This window comes from Myodes glareolus, chromosome 3 (genome assembly GCF_982192425.1).
Source record: "Myodes glareolus chromosome 3, mMyoGla1.1, whole genome shotgun sequence".
Taxonomy (NCBI): Eukaryota; Metazoa; Chordata; class Mammalia; order Rodentia; family Cricetidae; genus Myodes; species Myodes glareolus.
In genome coordinates, this window is record NC_142028.1 from 82,599,472 (window position 1) to 82,617,626 (window position 18,155).

Below are 18,155 nucleotides of genomic sequence, written 5' to 3' on the forward strand. Positions count from 1 at the left end.
GTGAAAACTGATAAGTTGTGAAGAGCCATGTAGAAGCACAACCATAAAAGCAAAAACCCTCAACAGCTGTACTACCTGCAACATAAGTGAATTTCAAACATTTTGTGTGAGAGCAGATTAAAAGATAGAGTCCATTTGTATAAAACTCAAAACAGATAGGATTTCATAATATTCAAGAACAGTGTTTACCTCATTGCATGTAAGTGTGATTTGATTGCAACATCTGTCATCCACATTGTCTGGCTACAACATCTGTCACCCCAGAGAAGCTCCACTCAATCGGCCAGTCTGCTCCCCTCTTCCCTCACAGCACTCTGCATCCCTCTCAAACGCAAGCCCTCCATGATCTTGTCTGTTAGAGGAGGACTGTCCTTTGGTCAGGGTGCAAAAGAGTAACTTCACTTCCCTGCTACAACCTCCAAATAAATTCTCAACACTAGCGCTTGCCTTTGGGGGAGAGGGGTGTGTAAGAGATTAGGAAAAGTTACACAGGGGAGTTGACCTTGTACACAGCCTTTGTGTATGTTACATTTCAAAATGTTTTTCAAAACAGTGTGTGTAAAGTACAGATGTCCAATTGTCAATAGCTTTTCGCTGTGATTTTCTTCTCAGTGGCCAGACCGCAGTGTCCTCCTCTCTGTGGTCTGTAGTGCTTGTGATTTCCATAGTGACTAAAATGGTCTGTTTGTGCCCTCCATACCCACTAGCTTTCTGGACCTACTGAGCTTTGAAATTCCAGTGTTTTTTTTTCTTGTGCTGGAGACCAAACCCAGGGCCTTATTGGTGCCAAGCTTTGCTTTCCCAAAGAGCTGAACTTGACTCCAGACATCTCTAAATTTTGCTGAATTTTAAATGAGCTTAAATTTAAATGGTCACACAGGACTGTTGGCTACAGCATTGAACAGTGTAGATCTAGGGTATTCTCCAGGGAAGTTAAGATTGTTTTTGAACAGATCATATGGAGAGGCCAGTGTCAGGTGCAGCACCTTCTGTACTGAAGGACAACTCAGGTCGTGGCTCATCCTGATTGCAGCAGGAGACTTCAGTTTTATTACAGGTTCTGAAGCCTTCAAGGAAGTGCAGTGGACCCAAAGGAGTGCCTTTCCTCATTTTAGATTAGCAAAGGGTCTTTTGGGGAGAGCTCTCTGAAGTTCAGCTTAGGGACAAAGGTCACTAAGGGGAACAGGTGACAGCAGCTGTGTGCGCTGCTGAGTTCTGTCTAAAGAGTACTACAATGGCCCTGGGATGCAGCGCTGCAGCGAGAGGACGGAGGCATGGATGCAGGGATGGAGGAAAGGTTAAGAGCTGGGCAGTGTTCACAGAGCAGGAGGGCGCTAGAGGGATTTGGGTGGGTTTTGTTTAGAAAATGATGGGAGCTGACCTGGACAAATGATTCGAGAAAGACTGCTTACTGGTTTTTTGGTGCATGGAAGAAATGTTGAGTCTGAGCATATCCAGGGTTTCCTCTGCAGCGGCCGGAGGTGGCAGAGTGGTGACACTCAGGGTAGCTGAGCCACATTTGAACAGTCTCGAAGAGCAGTAAGAAGTAATGTTGACTTGATTAGTTATGGGAAGCCAAGGAATATTTTAAAAAGCGTGTCTCCTAAAGTTTACACTTTAGAAACTGCTTCTCTGGCAATAGCAAAGACTGGCCTGATGGTGTTCAGACTGAAGACAGACTGCATCAGTGAGCAAGAAATTGGTGAAAACTTCCATTATATCAGCAGCTGTGGAAATGGTGAACTTAGGATACTCAGTGTAGAGTGCCTTGCCTAGCAGGTGCGAAGCCCTAGTTTCAGTCCCCAGCACTGAAGGAGAACAAAAGCAAAGGTAAAAGTTCCAAATGAGCATAGATCATTACAGGATGAAGGCCTTTGTGAGCCCTCCTGAGGCCTGTCTTGAGTGATTAGATGATGGACAAACTTAGGTTGAGAAACCCAAAAGAAAGAACAAATAGGCATTTGGAAGTAGGTATTGCAGCTTGGTTGAGTTATAATTTACATACTGAGCCTGGGGATGTAGCTTAATTGGTAGAGTGCTTGTCGAGCTGTGGACTGGCTCCCCAACACTAAATCAGCTGGGAATGATGATACATTCCATTAACCCAGTGCTCAAGAGGATGGACAGGAAGATCGGGAGTTCAGTGTCATCCTTGACTACATAGAGTTAGATGCCAGCTTGGGCTATATGAGACCTGATATTAAAGAAGGAAAATTCACATCCTGTATAGTATATTGATTTAAAGTATATGGTTAATGTTTTGGGTATATTCTTAGGATTTTTTAACTACCACAATGGTATGGTCAATTTTAGAATGTTTTCATCACTCCATGACGAAATTCAATGCCAGCCAGGTATAGTGGTGTGTACCTGTAATTCCAGTGGAAAACTGAGACAAGAATTTCTTGAGCCCAGGAGTTGAGGCCTTCTGGACAAGATAGCAACACCTCGTCTCCAAAACAACCCTTCCTCCGCTCTTGCTTACTAACATTCAGTCCCTATTCGCCGTACCCTCAGGGACCTACTGAAGTACTTTCCATCTCTGTGTGTTTGTCCATTGTGCCTATTTCCTTAGTGACAAGTGTCTTTGATACTGTTTCCAAGGTTTGTCCAGGTAGAGCTCACTATTGGGAGTATGCTGAACGCTTCTCTGAGTTTTATCTGCTCTTCTGGAGCAGAAGGGTCTTAAAAGCAAGGACCATTGTTCCATGTGCTCCATCTAGCACACATTCCTCTACTGGGTTATTCAGTGCTGCTGTGTTTGCATTTGGACCCAGGGAATGTTTGATTTATTAGAAATTCACGAGGTTAACCTACTTAACCACAAAGTGAAGTTAACCAGAATGAACTGCTCTAGTGCATGATGGTGGTGACCGCGTTCATCGTGCTGGACTAAGAGGTGCCATGCCAATGGCATCCAGTCTTGGTCCTGCTGTGAGCTTCTGCTGAATCTGGACTAAGTCTGCAGACATTTCCATATTTGAGAACGGGGACAAAATTTCTTACCTACTCTGAAATAAGTAAGCTAAGTAAGTGTGTAGAACTTAGATGAAGGTGAGGTTTAGCTATATAGTATCTGGGAAGAAATGAATAAGTATTTGACTCTACTAATATTTTTGAGATAATAGTCACCTTACTTTTTTTTTCATGTGATGAGGTTGTTATTGGTTTTTTCCCCCTCAATTTTTTGAGCCTTCATTTCAAGGTATCTAAGAATGGACTGTGTGAGAGTAATGTGGTGTGATGTGTTCTCTGGCCCCTCTGGGATATACAAGATATTGAGTCCTTGAGACCATTGCCCAGTAGATTTTGATTTTGTATAACTCCCCCTCCCCCTTTAATTCCAGTAGTCTGAATAGGGTGCATATAGTTGTATATAAAAGATGTTAAAGGTTCCGGAAACAGTCAACCAGTGTAGCTCCCTGCCTTCTCACTGCCTTCTGAAAGTCATGTTTTCCGTTAGAAAGCATACACTTGAGTGCCCTTTGTCAGAATAAGTAAAATTGTCCTGGGTTCCCAAAAGCTCACAGCAGTTTAGTGGGAGGAGGCAGACACAGGAGCGCACAGTAACTCAGTGTGAAAGCTGCAGCGCCCACCAAAGCACAAGTGGTTGTGGGAGCATCTGGCCACTGGGCAGTGTTTTGGAGCAAATGTCAGCTGGTGTTTCGGCACTAACAAGCGCAATACAGCAGCAGCCTGGTGAAGAGCACCTGCCGTCTTTGCAGGGCACAACAACCTGGGGCGGTGTAGGTTTCTGACTCCCATTTTAGAGAGCAATTTAAAGCTCAGAAGGGCGCAGTGGCTCGCTGTTAAACAGATTCCAGATTCAGCGTCTGTGCTTGTCTCCTCCCACTGCATCCATGTCCCTTATGCAAGGCATGGAAAGTCTCCATGCAGGGTACTACTAAGGTATCCCGCCAGCTCTTCTCCGTTACTTCTTCCTCCTTAAGCAAAACAAGGTTCTCGGATTTCTCTGCTCGTCTAGCCTGCTTCCAGTGTCCTCGTTGCTTTGGGTATTCCAGGGCTGTAGCAGTAGTGAATATTGCTGATGTCATTGTTTGCCTTATTGGGATTTTGCTCTTTGTTTCACAGGGAGCTGTGATTGGTATAGACGATGAGGACGACAGCACCTTCACAATAACTGTTGATCAGAAAACCTTCCACTTCCAGGGTGAGCTGAAAGGGGAGATTCTTTCTCTTCATGGTCCCGCCTGCTTCTTCTCTTCTCTCGTGGGTTTTTTGCTGAATGCCTTGAATGCTTTTACAACTGATCCTGCATGAACGAGTGCACAGGAACCTTCTGGATGAAGTGGTACTGCAGGTTAGGCAGGGATTTGTATCTGCAGTGGATGCACATTAATTTGAAGCGACTGTGGATCTGGCCGCAATTGGAGATTAAAAATTTAAAGGATAAAAATCAGTGAGAAGCAAGAGTAATGGGCTGCTGCTGCTGCTGGCTTGTGCTTACAGAAGGTTGCTGATCTTCTTTCTCGAGGAGTGTGCTTCTGCTTCTGCATGAAGAGTCTAAAGACTGAATGTGAAGGCTGCGGTGTTTGTCCTTGTGAAGCTCAAAATGTAAATTCAATTGAAGCTAGAGGCAGCCTTTGCCTGAAAGGTTTTACTCTGCTTCAAGAACTCCACGTTTGCATATTTCCCTCTGCATTTCTGTGTCTTGTCTGCCAGCCATCATTCCTCTGCTATTATCCTTTCTGTAGTTAATAACTCCAATGCCATCTGCCACTGCTATGTTTCGGCATTGCATGCTATGGCTCACCGGTAGAAAGGGTAAGGTACTGTATGATCATTCACATTTCATCTGGCTTTGGAAGCTCTCGACCAGCAAATCTAAGCTGATCTTAGTGATCTGGTCCTAATGACCCTGTTGTCTGTTAGGAGTGCCTGTTAATTTGGTGCTGGTGTTTTTTGTTTTGTTTTGTTTTGTTTTGTTTTTTGTTTTTTATTGTTTTGCCTATCCAGAACAATCACTGTTTAAGGTTTAAAGCAATCCAGGAAACTTAGAAATTAAACTGTTTGGAGATGTTAGTACTTTGTCTGAACCTGTAAGTGATTATCACTGTTCCCGTCACCAGGTACATCAAGGCAAATGAATACTAAGTACAGTTACAGCTTAGAAATGTTTGGTTATGAGGGCTGCTGGTGACCGTAAAGTGCTAGGCAAAGGTGTTGAGGCCACTGCTGTCCCACACTAGGACAGTATGCTGTAGTTGTTTCTTTCATTGTCTTGTTTAAGAAATTGGCACATAGAAGTGGAAAATGCTGCCTATGCATAGTAAAGACAGGCCAGTGTGCGCCACAGAGACATTTCTAATATGTCGTCATGCTTATCCCTAAAATATTAACTGTGCTTTAGCATATGATTTGTTTAGGACTGCTCAAATCATGGTGCGCCCCTGCAAATTTCCACTCTGTTTAACTTCATAAAACCTTTTCATCATCAGGCAGCCCTGGTTTTTAGGTTACGTATGCAATGCTGTTTATAAGCCAGAGCAGGTAACTGCGGCTCTTTACTCTAACGGAGTTGAGTACTTCACTGCAGTTCTAGTAGGAGCTGCTGACTGCAGGGGCTGCAGCACAGGCTTCTGCAGCTCCTGGGAGGCCCCTCCGGGCCAGAGCACCTTTGTTTGCCTGGTGGAAAGAGCCTTGGATCTCTGAGCAAAGGCGTCTCTGCCTTACCCTTAAATTATTTATGTTAAACTGATCTTCTTAGCATTTTTGTATTTATGTGGCTTGCTGATAAAACAAGACTTTGTTTAAATGATAAAGATAAATAAGAATTTTAAAAATGAACCCTGAGTTTCCAGCTCGCCAGATTGTTTGTTTTCTACTGTAGCATTTATTGGGTGTTAAGCAGCGTGAGCTTGTGAAAAGAAGACTGTTTATTGGTTTAGGTGACTAGGAAAATTGCTTCACACTTAGTTATACTTGTTTGGAAGAAGATCTACAAATTTGATAGAAAACCTCTCAGTGTCTGATAGAGCTTAAATTTTATGGTATTCTTGATCTTAAATTGCTGATGAGAATTGAAAGCAAATTCAGGTTGATACATTATCATAACATGCTTGAGTGTTGTCCTTTTCCTGTGTCAAGCTAGTCTGGGTCTACAGAGTGAGTTTCAGGCCTGCCTGGGTTACAGAGCGAGACCCTGTTGCCAAAAAAGAAATAAAAAAGAATCTTATTGGCATGAAAGACTGTTAGGACATTTTGATCAGAGAGTGACATGATGAGATTCATAATTTACAGGGTTGCTCCAGTCACTGTGTTGAGAATAAGGTGCAGAGGAGCACAGACCCAGGAAGCCATTTAGGAGGCTGTTGTAGACAAGAAGAGAGAAAGCGATGGTTTCTGTACTGTACCAGTGGGGGTAGGGAGGTAGCAAAAAGTGGTCAAATTATATGTGTGCTTAATCAACATTAGTGGAGTATAATTAACATGTAATAAATTTATGCATGAGGGGCTGATGAGATGGTGGCTCAGTGCAGCTCTTGCTGCAAAAACTTGATGACTTTGATCCCTGGGGCCCAGTTAAAGGTGGGAGGAGAGAACCAACTCCATAAAACTGTTCTCTGGTCTCCTCACACGTGCTGTGGCATGCCTGAACTCCCTCCATCATGTGTGCATTCATATGCATATGTACGCTGAAACACACAATAACAACAACAAATGACAACTTTTAAAAAGACCTTCAGATAAAAACACTTTAAAATATATGTCTCAGGTCGGGCAGTGATGGCAAACGCTTATAATTCCAGTACTCGGGAGGTAGAGGCAGGGGGATCTCTGTGAGTTTGAGTCCAGCCTGGTCTAGTGAATTCCAGGAAAGGCTCCAAAAAGCTACAGAGAAACCTTGTCTTGAAAAACCAAAATAATAATAATAATAACAATAATAATAATTAATAAATAAAAATATGTCTCATATAATTCAGTAGGCTTTGGTCAGCTTATTTGCAGATAGCTGCCTCCACAATATGGAACATTTTCATCACTCCAAAAGATTTCTTCCCTTTCAGAGCCCCCTCAGCAGCCCTGGGCCAGGCAACCATTGATCTGCTTTCTGTCAGTAGAGGTGAGCATACCATTGGGGAGCTTCACAGAAATGTGATCATGTGTATTTTCTTTTGCCTTACTTTATTTTAGCTCAGAACAGTGTTTTCAAGTTCTTGTATAACTTAGTTACTTTTATGTTGCTAAGTTCTAGTTCATGTTTTATTTTATTTTATTTTTCAAAACAGGGTTTCTCTGTATAATAGCCCTGGTGGTCCTAGTTCTGCAGATCAGGCTGGCCTCAAACTCACAGAGATCGGCCTGTCTCTGCCTCTTAGTGTTGGGATTAAAGGTGTTCGCCACCACTGACTTGCTAATATGTTTTATTTATTTTGAAGGTTGAGTTGTAGATGATGGAAAGACAGGTTCAGGTTGACACTGAGAGTTTTGATTGAGGTAAAAAGAACTGAGTTGCCAACTGAAGAGGATGATTCCAAGAAGAACTAGTTTGGAAGAAAGGAGAATTCAGTGAAGATGTTGAATGTGTAGTTTGGATATGGAATTCAGAGAAAAATTTCTGGTTAGAAAAATAAATCTGGGGACTCATTGGCACAGACAGTGTTTATGGCTGTGGGAATTTGGGAATAAGAGTAGAAAGAAAGAAGTCTGAGCACCAAAGTGTAGGCACTTGAAGATGTACTTTAGAGACTCAAGATGAGAGAATCAGCTGGAGAGCGGTGACAAAGGAAACAAAAGCAAGTGAAGCCTGGAGAAGGCGCTTTCTCCGAGGGAGAGAGGTCAGCAACTGTGCCAGACTCTGCTGACTGACAAGGAAAGGGGGCAGTAAGGAGTGATGTCATAATAGAGTTCATCAGGAGGGGTTCTTGAAAACCTTGAGGAGAGCCACTGTAAACCAGAACAGAGTGCTTTCAAATTCGGCTGAGCTGATAGCAGGAATAGAAGGGATTTTGAGCCATGGAAGTCTGGGGAGATTTTAATTAAGGACAAAAGGAACAATAATAGTGTTTCTGTGTTGACAACAGTGATTTCCGTGGTGAGGAAGAGCTGATGATGCTGGAGAGAAAAGGGCCAGGGTGGGGAGGTGTTGGCTCAGTGTTCTGGACAAGGCAAGCGTTTATGGGACCCACAGCACAGCTGCAGGCATTGTTTTTGCCTAGGAGGATAGACACTTTATTCCTAGTGGAATAGCTGTGGCTGGTGATGGGGTCCTGAACAGATCACAGCAGTGGTAATGGGGAAAGTGGAGAGGAACAGATTTGACATTTGTAGTGGGTAAATCAACGGGAGTTAGTAACTGGCTAAATGAGGGAGGAGAATTTACTAGTAATGTTCTTGGCTTGGTTTTCAATTGAACTTTGTCACATCTGAAACAGTCTTGAGGAATTTAGTTTGGAGACAGAGATGATGAGAACTGAGACTGAGCTCACATGCAAATGAAGATAGCTATTAGCATATTGCTGTTAAGTAGAACTAGAGGTTGAAAGTTTAAACGACCAATTTGGATTAAAGTTAGACAAAGACTGGCAGTTTGGGGTCTGAATGTCTGATGACCAGAGTTCAATTCCTGGAACCTACATGATGGGAGAAGAGAACAAACTGCCCCAAATTGCCTTCTTATTTCTGCATGTGTGCAGTGGCACACATAAACACATATACACATACACACCATATACATACAACATGAAATAAAATGTAACAATAATAATCCAGACTAGCAATGTAGAGAGGTGAAGCTGCTGTACCTGGTCCAGACAGTTAAGATGTTTGGTAAGGCTTGCCGAACGCTGACAGATTTTCTACTTTTCAAGAGAGGTCAGTTTTTCTTAATGGGAAATGAGTATGTAATATTTCCAGATTTTTAAATGTTTAAAAAAATGTCAAACTGCACCTTTGTGAGCTAAATAAAGCCTTTGAATTTTAAATCTGTAGTTAAAAACATTGGCAGTAGTATCTATTGTCTGTCTAGGAGATCACAGCAAGCAAAGAGGATGGAATGCCAGTAGATTGGGAAGAATGATAAAAGAAGTTAGAATGGAGGCATATGCATGCATATGTGTATGTGTAAGTGTATGTGTGTGTGTGTGCTCGTGCGCGTGCGTGCATGTGTGTGTGCATGCTTGGGCATGTGCAAATGCCTGTGCTTATGTGTGGAAGCCAGGTCTACATCAGGTGTCTTTCTCTGTCACTCTCTGCCTTATTTTTTGAGCCAGGGTCTCTCACTTGCTGCTTACCAATGGGCTAATCTGGTGGCCAGGTCGGCAAGCCCTGGGGAACTGTCTATCTCAGCTTCTAAAGTGCTGGGTTCTGGGACATATGACTTTTCAGGTGAGGGTTGTGAATCTGAACTCAGGTCTTCGTGCTTGTGTGTCAGGTGCTTACCTCATTGAGGCATCTTCCCAGCCCAGAACCTAATCATCTGAAATTATTGATTTATAGATCAAAAATTGTAACTTTTTTTTCTTAATCTTGAGACAAGGTCTCATGCAACTTAGGCTGGCTTCAAAATGAGGCTGAGAATGACCCTGAATGACTTATCTGTCTTCCCAGGTACTGGGATTGCAAGGGTGAGCTACTATGCCTGGCTTATGAAGTTGTATCTTTGATGATTTAATGTCTGTAATGATTTATAGCATTATGGATATAGGGATATAGGATATTTATAGAGTATTTTATATGAGATATTATTTTTGGGTTTACCTTTATTAAATCATGCAGCTCACTTTACAAAGTAAGTACTAGTGCCATCTTTATTTTATAGATAAGGAAGCTGCACCCAGCTGATATAAAGCAAAATTGAAAACTGAGCACAGTACTTAGTACCTTATCTTTTGAGACAGGTTCTCATAAATCCTTTACTAGCCTAGAACTTGATCTATGGCTAGTGAGGATGACCATGAACTTCTGATTCTCCTGCTTCTACATCCTGAGATCTGGGATTACAGAGTGCATTACCTTGTCTGGTTTATGAGCTGCTGAGGATCAAGCCAAGGCCTTCATGCTTCCTAGGCAAGCTCTCTAGCACGTGTTCTTGAGAGGTATTGTTAAAGACATAAGTCACTTAGCTATCATGATCTATCATTTTATCAAGAAAGAATTAATGTAAAATAGGAGAACCTTCAAATAACAATGCAGTTGAATGCAAGTGTAAAATACCATACCCTTTTAATGTCCCTGTGTTCCATTACTTAGAAGCAGTAGCAGTGCTACAATAGCAACAACTATTGGGTTGCTACTAAGTAACTGATATGAACTAGACACTGTTCAGCAGACAGTGGACACCGCCGTATGTAGTTGCTAAACCTGTAATCACAGATAGCTTTATTTCTAGAGTTGGAGAAACTGAGTTTTAGAATGCCCACGTAGTAGAGCCAGGATTTGTTCTCAGGTCCTTCTAGGTTAATGGTTCTAAATTGTGTGTGTAGGTGGAGCTTCAGAACCGCATGGGAATGTGCCCTTATGAGCCAGAAGCTCTGAAATGGGTCCTCCACAGCGCCTTTGATACCTTTGAAAGTCTAAGCTCCAGAGTCTGGAATGGCAGTTACACGTGTGTCCCAGTTCATTCTCACAACAGCTCTAGAACCATCCTTAACGTATAGATGAGTGAGATGCAGAGCCAAGTGACTTAGCCTTGATCATAGCCTTATATGATCAAGCCTTATGATATTAGCCTTAATATGATCAATCTAATTTTTATTAAAGGGTGTCTCGCCTTTGGCAAGCCTGGTATGTAAACATTTTTTTTTCATTTTTAAAAAGATGAAAAACTATCCAACTGGACACAGTGACAGGAGGGTCATAAGTTTGAAGTCAGTCTAGGTTACATAGTGAGGACCTATCTCAAAAAAAGCAGGGGTGGCATGGGGGAGCTTTACTGACGACATCTTCTAAACAGTACAAACTTTAAATATGTTTATCTGACATATTTTAGAGTAATACAAGTTTCCTAAGATAAAATACAGCACTTTAAAGCATCAAAAAGAAGCCTAGAATAGAACTCCATAAGTCTCAGTGGAAGCAGTTGTCTGTGGTTGATCTGATAACGAACATTTTCAGCTCAGCCCTCTTAAAGCTGGATTAGTTATTAAAATGCAGAATTATTATGCAACCTACTGGTTCAAAAAGTCATATTGTTCAAGTATATCAGTGCATCGATGCCTCCAGTACACGAATATTAGCCAGCTTATCACACACCTGAACAGTCCGTTGTTTGGACTAGACAGTAAGTCGTTAGACCAAAGCATCGTTATAAGGTTTAGGTGACTCCTGCTTGGAGAACAGTTACCTCAGCATTATCCCTGGTAAACATGACATTGTCTTCTATTGACTTGAAATATTTCCTCTGTAGTTAAATTTTTCTGATTTCTATGTAATAACTTCTCCGAAACAAAAAGTGACACTTCATATAAGAGAAATAAATCAACTGTAATTAAATCTGTAATTAGCTATTATTATTTTGGTGGTGCCCGTGATGTTTATATAGGCTGGATTCATGTGTTGGGAGTTTGTTTTATAACTGTAGGAGGATTAGATCTCACTAGTGTTCCTATGTTTTTCCTAATTTGCTTTCTGTTCATGATCCTCCCTAAATATTTGCAGCTATAATCTTCCCGAGTCTAATTACGGACTCTGGTATAGTGAGTAGTTAGATGTCTCTAATCCAGTATTACTTTTGTTAGCAATTTACAATTTATCCCACCACTCATTTCTCTTAATTGCTAATGTAATGTTTCAGTGTGACAAGCTGGGAGAGTAATGTAAAGACATTGCTAATTATCCCTCCAGTCCTACTGCCTGAAGGTGAGAACGATCAGGGTCCCCTCCCTGAACCTCAGGTCCAGTGCATGTGTAAGAACAAGTCATCCTGTGACTATTAGTAACCTGATGGAAACAACTCAAAGGGAGGAGTTTTTATTTCAGCTCATGGCGTCAAATGCACTGGTGCATCATGTGGTGGAGGGCTCGGCAGAGCAATGCGTGAGGCAGAGTTCCTTCGGGTTACCTTAGGAGCTTGGCAACTAAGGAGCAACTGCGGCAGGGAAAGCCCAACCCCAGCATGGGTGGTGACTCTGGGGAGCTGCCTCTGGAGAGTTCCCTGCTGGCAGCCATCAGTTTTCTGTCTCAAGCAATTGTTATTGCATATATAACCTTGGGAGGGACCTTGTGGGTCTTAGTAAGCAATCTTTTTAATTTGGGGCACATCGCTTGTTGTGAAGAGTGAGTATAGATACATAATGAATGGAACTTTCCTACTTCTTACAATGCTTAGGCACTTGTGGAAAATGCTAGTGTTCGGTTTACTTCCTACACTCTTGTTGTTGTTGTTGTTTTCCAAGACAGGGTTTCTCTACGTAGCCCTGGCTGTCCTGGAACTTGCTCTGTAGACCAGACTAGTCTCAGATCAGAGATCTGCCTGCCTCTGCTTACCCAGTGCTAGGATTAAGGGTGTGTGCCACCACTGCCCAGATCATCTACTTATTTTTAAAAATTGATTTGTTTTTGTGAAGTCAACAAGTACCTGAGTGTGCATGTAACACAAGGATCTAGGCTATCTTCTCAATGTAAAGAGGGGCAAACAGTGAAATTCATAGATTTAGAAGCTCAATTTCAAATCCTCGTTCCAGCAGCAACTTCTTGGTTGCACACAGTTTCTCACACTTTTCATATTATGGGTTAAATGAGTTAAAACTTTGGCAATTCTGGTAATGCCTGGATTGCACTGATCCTGATTTAACTTTCAGATTGCTTGGTTCTGCCAAGGTTTCCTTTCAGCCCTTTTATTAACTGACACATTCAGGGTGTGAACATGCATTTTCATGACTGTGACACTTCCTAATACACTCCACATGCAACGTAAGTTTATCGTATGAACTGAAGTTGTTTTGTATGTGTGTGTGTCAGGCTCTCATGTATCCCAGGCTGGCCTGAAATGTGCTATCTAAGGATGGTCTTGAACTTCATATCTTCTTTCATTTCCTAGTGTAGATTGGAGTGTAACCACCGTACCTGTTTTGTGCAGTGCTGGGGATCAAACCCCATACATAGCTCTGTGTGTGGTAGGCAAGCACTCTGCCAGCTGAGCTACATCCTCAATCTACATCTTCTTAAAATCAAGTTAAGAGGACCTTAAGACAATTTACTGACATTTAGGAAGGGCTGAAATTTCAATGGATTATAAAAAGCTCTGTCTTGTTAGGCTGCTGGCTGCAGTGAGGCCATCTTCAGGTGACTCCGTGTTAGAGGAGTTGGATGTTATATAAAAGGCTCTTGATCTGAGTGCATGCCGTGGGTGATGTAAGGATGAGGGCAGGGATGTAATGAGTGGTTTTTGTTTTGCTTTTTGTCTTTGTAGAAGACGACTGGAGATTTTTTTTTTTCCTAGAGAAGGAGGTTAGAATGCACAGTAGAAGTGAGCCTCTGGCAAGTGAAACAGGACTGGTGGGGAACCAGCCACTGAAGGTCAGCTGAACATTTTGCTGGGCACGATAACCCGTGGCGGGACCATGCCTACACTATTGAGGAAAATGGTTTTATCCTCACCATATGGGGAAGACCTTGAGGCTCTTATGGATTTTTATTCATAGTCATAATAGCATGGCCTAGATTTATATTCACAGTTCTCATTGTACAGTGTTGCTCACTCACGCCTTACTCTGTTCCTCTTTCTTACGCTGACTTGCTTTTTATCATACCATAGCCTCTTTGTATCTGCTTTGCTGCTGTCGTCTCTTTCTGAACCAATGCTTTCTACTATTGCAGTGTTAGCGATGCTTCATGGTAGCAGGTGGGTTTGTGTCTGCACTCAGTGTGTATCAGTGTGTATCCAAGCAGGGACTCAGCACTGTGCTGGGCCCACTGAGGCAAAGTTAACTGGGACACTGGTCGGAAGAGATGGCAGTGAATCACATCACAAGGCATGCTCAGATCTGTAACCACCTGTTAGGGAGGCTTAGGAGCCTGGCCACAGAAAGCACAGGACTGTTCCCTGAATGAAGTTACTGTTGAGGGGGTCGGCATTGACCTTGTTCCCTCTTATTTCAGTCTGTTCATACTCCACAATTCCCTTCTTACACCAGCAGAGGGAGCAGTTCAAAGTTTTTGAGGGAAAGAAGCCAACATGTCTTCTCTTAGTTTTTTGTGTTGTTCAGAAACCTGGTTTTTCTATGAGAACTCAGTGTGGAACATGAGGTGTTTGGCACTGGTTTAAGCATAGTGATTTAGCAAGGATATAAATCCTGTGTTGTAATGAGTGCTGAATTAATGACATTTTGCTGTGTCTATGTTTTCTTTTACAGGGCAGGGCTGAAGCTTGTGATATGTACAGGGTTCTAACTACAGTCTTGATCTAGAAGTGTAGTCTTTCTGAAGGAAAGGCAAAGATATTGTGTTAATAGCTTAGCGCTAAATATAGCAGAGAGAGGAAGTGGCTTGCTGCTCTTTGCCCTGCGCAGAAATCCCTGGAGAAACTGGAGCCAGAGTGAAACCCTCTGAAGGAATATTATACATGATAATGCAGAATGCCTTCCCAATACTCTGCTCCAAAGAAACATGTGCACATTTCTTCTTTTATATGCAAAAAGCTGCTCTACCCACAATGTGTAAAGGATAATGTCTATTTTCTCTAAGCATTTTATTTAAAGAAGCATACATCAATTATTATGATTTCTTGATAGGATTCTATTACTTTGTTAGGGCTCATCTATTTGATCTTGTTTACTTCAAAAACAAACAAAAGAATTACTAGATAATTCTCTTTTTACATATTTTTCTTGCTTTGTTTTAGTCTGTTTCCTGAATTTTTATTTATATTTATTTATTGGTATGCCTCCCTCTGTAGCCTGGCTGACCTGGAACTCTGACTCAGTTTCCCAAGGCATGAGCTACCACACCCTGCTCTTTCCTGATCTTTCTTTTTAAATAGGCTTTGATTTTCCTCTGTTGTTTTGTTTCATTTATTAATCTAAGTAAAGTGACCCTGTAACATTTCCTTTCTTTCTGACATTCTGTATTTCTCCTAGTGAGCTGACACTTTGCTTTGGACTCTTAAATTTACCTTCCCCGTCCCACTCTCCCTTCTCGACTCCAGAGTGAATTAAAGATACAGTCTCATTTTTTGTTTTTTTCTCTAAGAGGGTTTTTTTTTTCTAATAACATGTGTTTGAGTACTTTTGTTCATAAATTCAGTAAAACTTATAATTTTCTTAAAGTTAAGACCTGCTATATGGCTTTGGCTCTCTTGGTGCTTGTTATGTATTCCAAGCTGGCCTTGAATTCACAGATATCCTCCTGCATCAGCCTCCAGAGGGCTAGGATTACAGGCATGTACCGTTCATTAGCTTAGAGTTTCTGGGGATAGAGAGATGGCTCAGGAAGTAAAGTGCTTGCCACACAAGCACGAGGACCTGAGTGTGGATTTTAAGAACCCATGCGAAAAGGTGGGTGTTGAGCTCCAGGTCGACGAGAGACCTTGTCTGAAAATACAAGGTAGAGAGAGATTGAGGAAGATGTCTGACTTCCTATGTACAAATGCACCCCCAGCCACACAAATGCACATGTCCCACATACATCTCATGTACAAACATACTTACACACATGTATGTGTACCACACACACATATTCATGCACACACTTTAAACAGAAAACATCTCATTTCTGACAGTGAGGCTTTTCAAATCGGAAATAAAAACTTTGGAGCCCTCTCGTTTCTCATCTTGTTTGTTCTTATGTCGTGTTTGTGTAAGGTCTTGCTGGGCTGGCCTCTTCTGACACACAATCCTGAGTGCCAAGACTGTGCGCATGTGTTGCAGTACTTGGGGCTTGCCAACTTTATTCGCTATGCCATGGATCAGCACCTCCATTTCTCCAGTGAGCCAAGCTGAAATCTGCTCCTGCTTTGCATCTGCATCCCCTTGTGCCCCTGTGTCACTTTGTCCACAGGATGCTCCTTCTGGCTCCTAAGCCTGTGATGTGGCTCAGGCCTTTATCCTTTCCTTCACACTTTCTGCTGCTCCATTAGCCCCCCCCCCCCACTTCCCTTCCCTGGTTTTTGTGCAGCCAAAGCACCTTCCTGTTTAATGCCTGTGAGAACTCTCTAAAGCCGCAGCCTTCCTAAATGTTCCTACATTCCCATGTCGGAAAAAGGACTTTACAAAACCTTGCTTTTTTAAAGTTTCAGAATAGTGACTGACTGACACTTTGACTCCTTCACAAAACCCTGAAGTTAATGCAGTGTAGAAAGCTGTAGAAGCTAAAAGTAGTAGTATATATATTTGCATAGTAATTTGTCAAGGATTTTCATTGAGTAGGAATAATTCGGCTGACAAGCATGTGATTGGTGAATGAATTGAAAAGAACTTGTATAGTTTTCATTGTCCTTGACTGAATGAGCACATAGTTGCCTAACACAATGTTAACTCTGTCTTGGAGATTCACAATATTGCTTCAGATAATCAAAGCAGAAGTTGTGGAGGATAGACACATTTGCAAATATTTGCATGCATTTTGACAGTTTGGAGACTTCAGCTATAACTATTAATAAATCTTCAAAGGAGCCAATTATGGAAAATTTAATAATATATCAAGCAAAAGTGATTTCTTAGAAACCCTAACTTGCATATGCCTTTAATCCCAACACTCGGGAGGCACAGGCATGTGGATCTCAGATTTCGAGACCAGCCTGATCTACAGAGTGAGTTCCAGGACAGCCAGAGCCACATAGTAAGACTTTGCCTCAAAAAATGAAAGAGAGAGAGAGAGAGAGAGAGAGAGAGAGAGAGAGAGAGAGAGAGAGAAAGAAACCCTAATTTAACTTCTGATGACAAACAGGAAATGGAGCACTATCCCCAGTAATATGATTAGTGGGCCATCATTTTTTATTCAGCAAATATCTTGTTGAACAGTTGTTTCCATGGCGAGATTCTAACTGGTTGGGATACGTCAGGAAGTAAAGACTGACTTCTGCTTTGTTTGTTTGTTTTTAAGACAGGGTTTCTCTGTGTAGCTCTGCAGACCAGCTGGTTTCAAACTCAAGAAATTTGTCTGCCTCTGCCTCCCAAGTGCTGGGAATAAAGGTGTACACCACCCCCATCCTCCAGAAAGACCCCTGCTTTTGTAGATCTTAATATTTCAGGGACAGGAAAGATGGGCAATAAATAATAGCCATGAACCAACATGCATGTTAAAGGCATAAGGACACTAAAGAAACAGTAGGGGCAAGGTAGTGGGAATGGGGGATGCTGGGTTAGGGGACAGTCTTCTGTAAAGACTTGTGATGGTTAGTGTTAATTGTCAGTTTGACAGACTGTAGAAGAGAGTCCTGGGAGATGGACCTCTGGATATGCTTGTGGGAGGGTTAGCTTGATTCCATTCACTGGTGTGGAAAGACCTATCTTAAAAGTAGGCAGAACCATTCCCTGGACTTGGGGTCCTGGATTGAATAAGATAAAGGAAGAGAACCAAGCTGCAGCATGCTTCATTGCTTTCTGCTCGTAAATAGCTGCTTCGACTCCTGTTGCCCTGGTTTCCCTGCTGTACCTTGCCCCTTGAGCAAAACTAAAGCCTTCCTCCCACAACTTCTTTTTATCAAAGCATTTTATCACAGCATCAGGGAAAAACAAACAAACAAAAAACAGATAAGGCTGGTCGGGAGACTTCATTGAGAAAGTTATCATTCTAGAAGACAAATGACCATTTGTTCTATAATTGTGAGTACTGGTTAGTTGCTAAGAAAATGATAGTGTTAGAGAATTAAGAAAATGTGGACCAGATTGCAGTCCAGACCCCTGGGAAAACATAGCTGGCCTAGGGAAGTGGGGCTGGGGTGGGGTCATAAGCCTAGAGCATTCTATTTGCTTTGATTGAAAGGTATATAAGGTATAAGATACACGTATGTTCTTGTTTGCCCTCCCCTCTAACTTCTATAATAAGCAGCTAATTAAAATCATAATTCTGAAAATTTGTAACTATCAAAATATTGGTTTAGATTTGGTCATGAGATCATTCTCTTTCCATATCACCTACTGCCTTCTAAAAATAGCTTCTCCTGGGGGTATGAATCGGTGGGTGAGCTTTGGCACAGCATGCTATTCTGAGGACCTGGACTGACCACTGCACAAACAGAACAAAACATTTTGACT

General features: G+C 42.0%; 1 protein-coding gene across 9 annotated transcripts in view; it reads left to right on the plus strand.

Annotated features, from left to right (window-relative positions):
• The window catches only part of Osbpl9 (oxysterol binding protein like 9), a 142,873-nt gene that overhangs the window by 49,851 nt on the left and 74,867 nt on the right, over positions 1-18,155 (plus strand). For all 9 annotated transcript variants that reach the window (XM_048453356.3, XM_048453357.3, XM_087904749.1 and 6 more), the window contains one exon: positions 4,093-4,171. In XM_048453356.3, the coding sequence (XP_048309313.2) occupies positions 4,093-4,171 (79 nt within the window). The remainder of the gene's footprint in view (positions 1-4,092; positions 4,172-18,155) is intronic.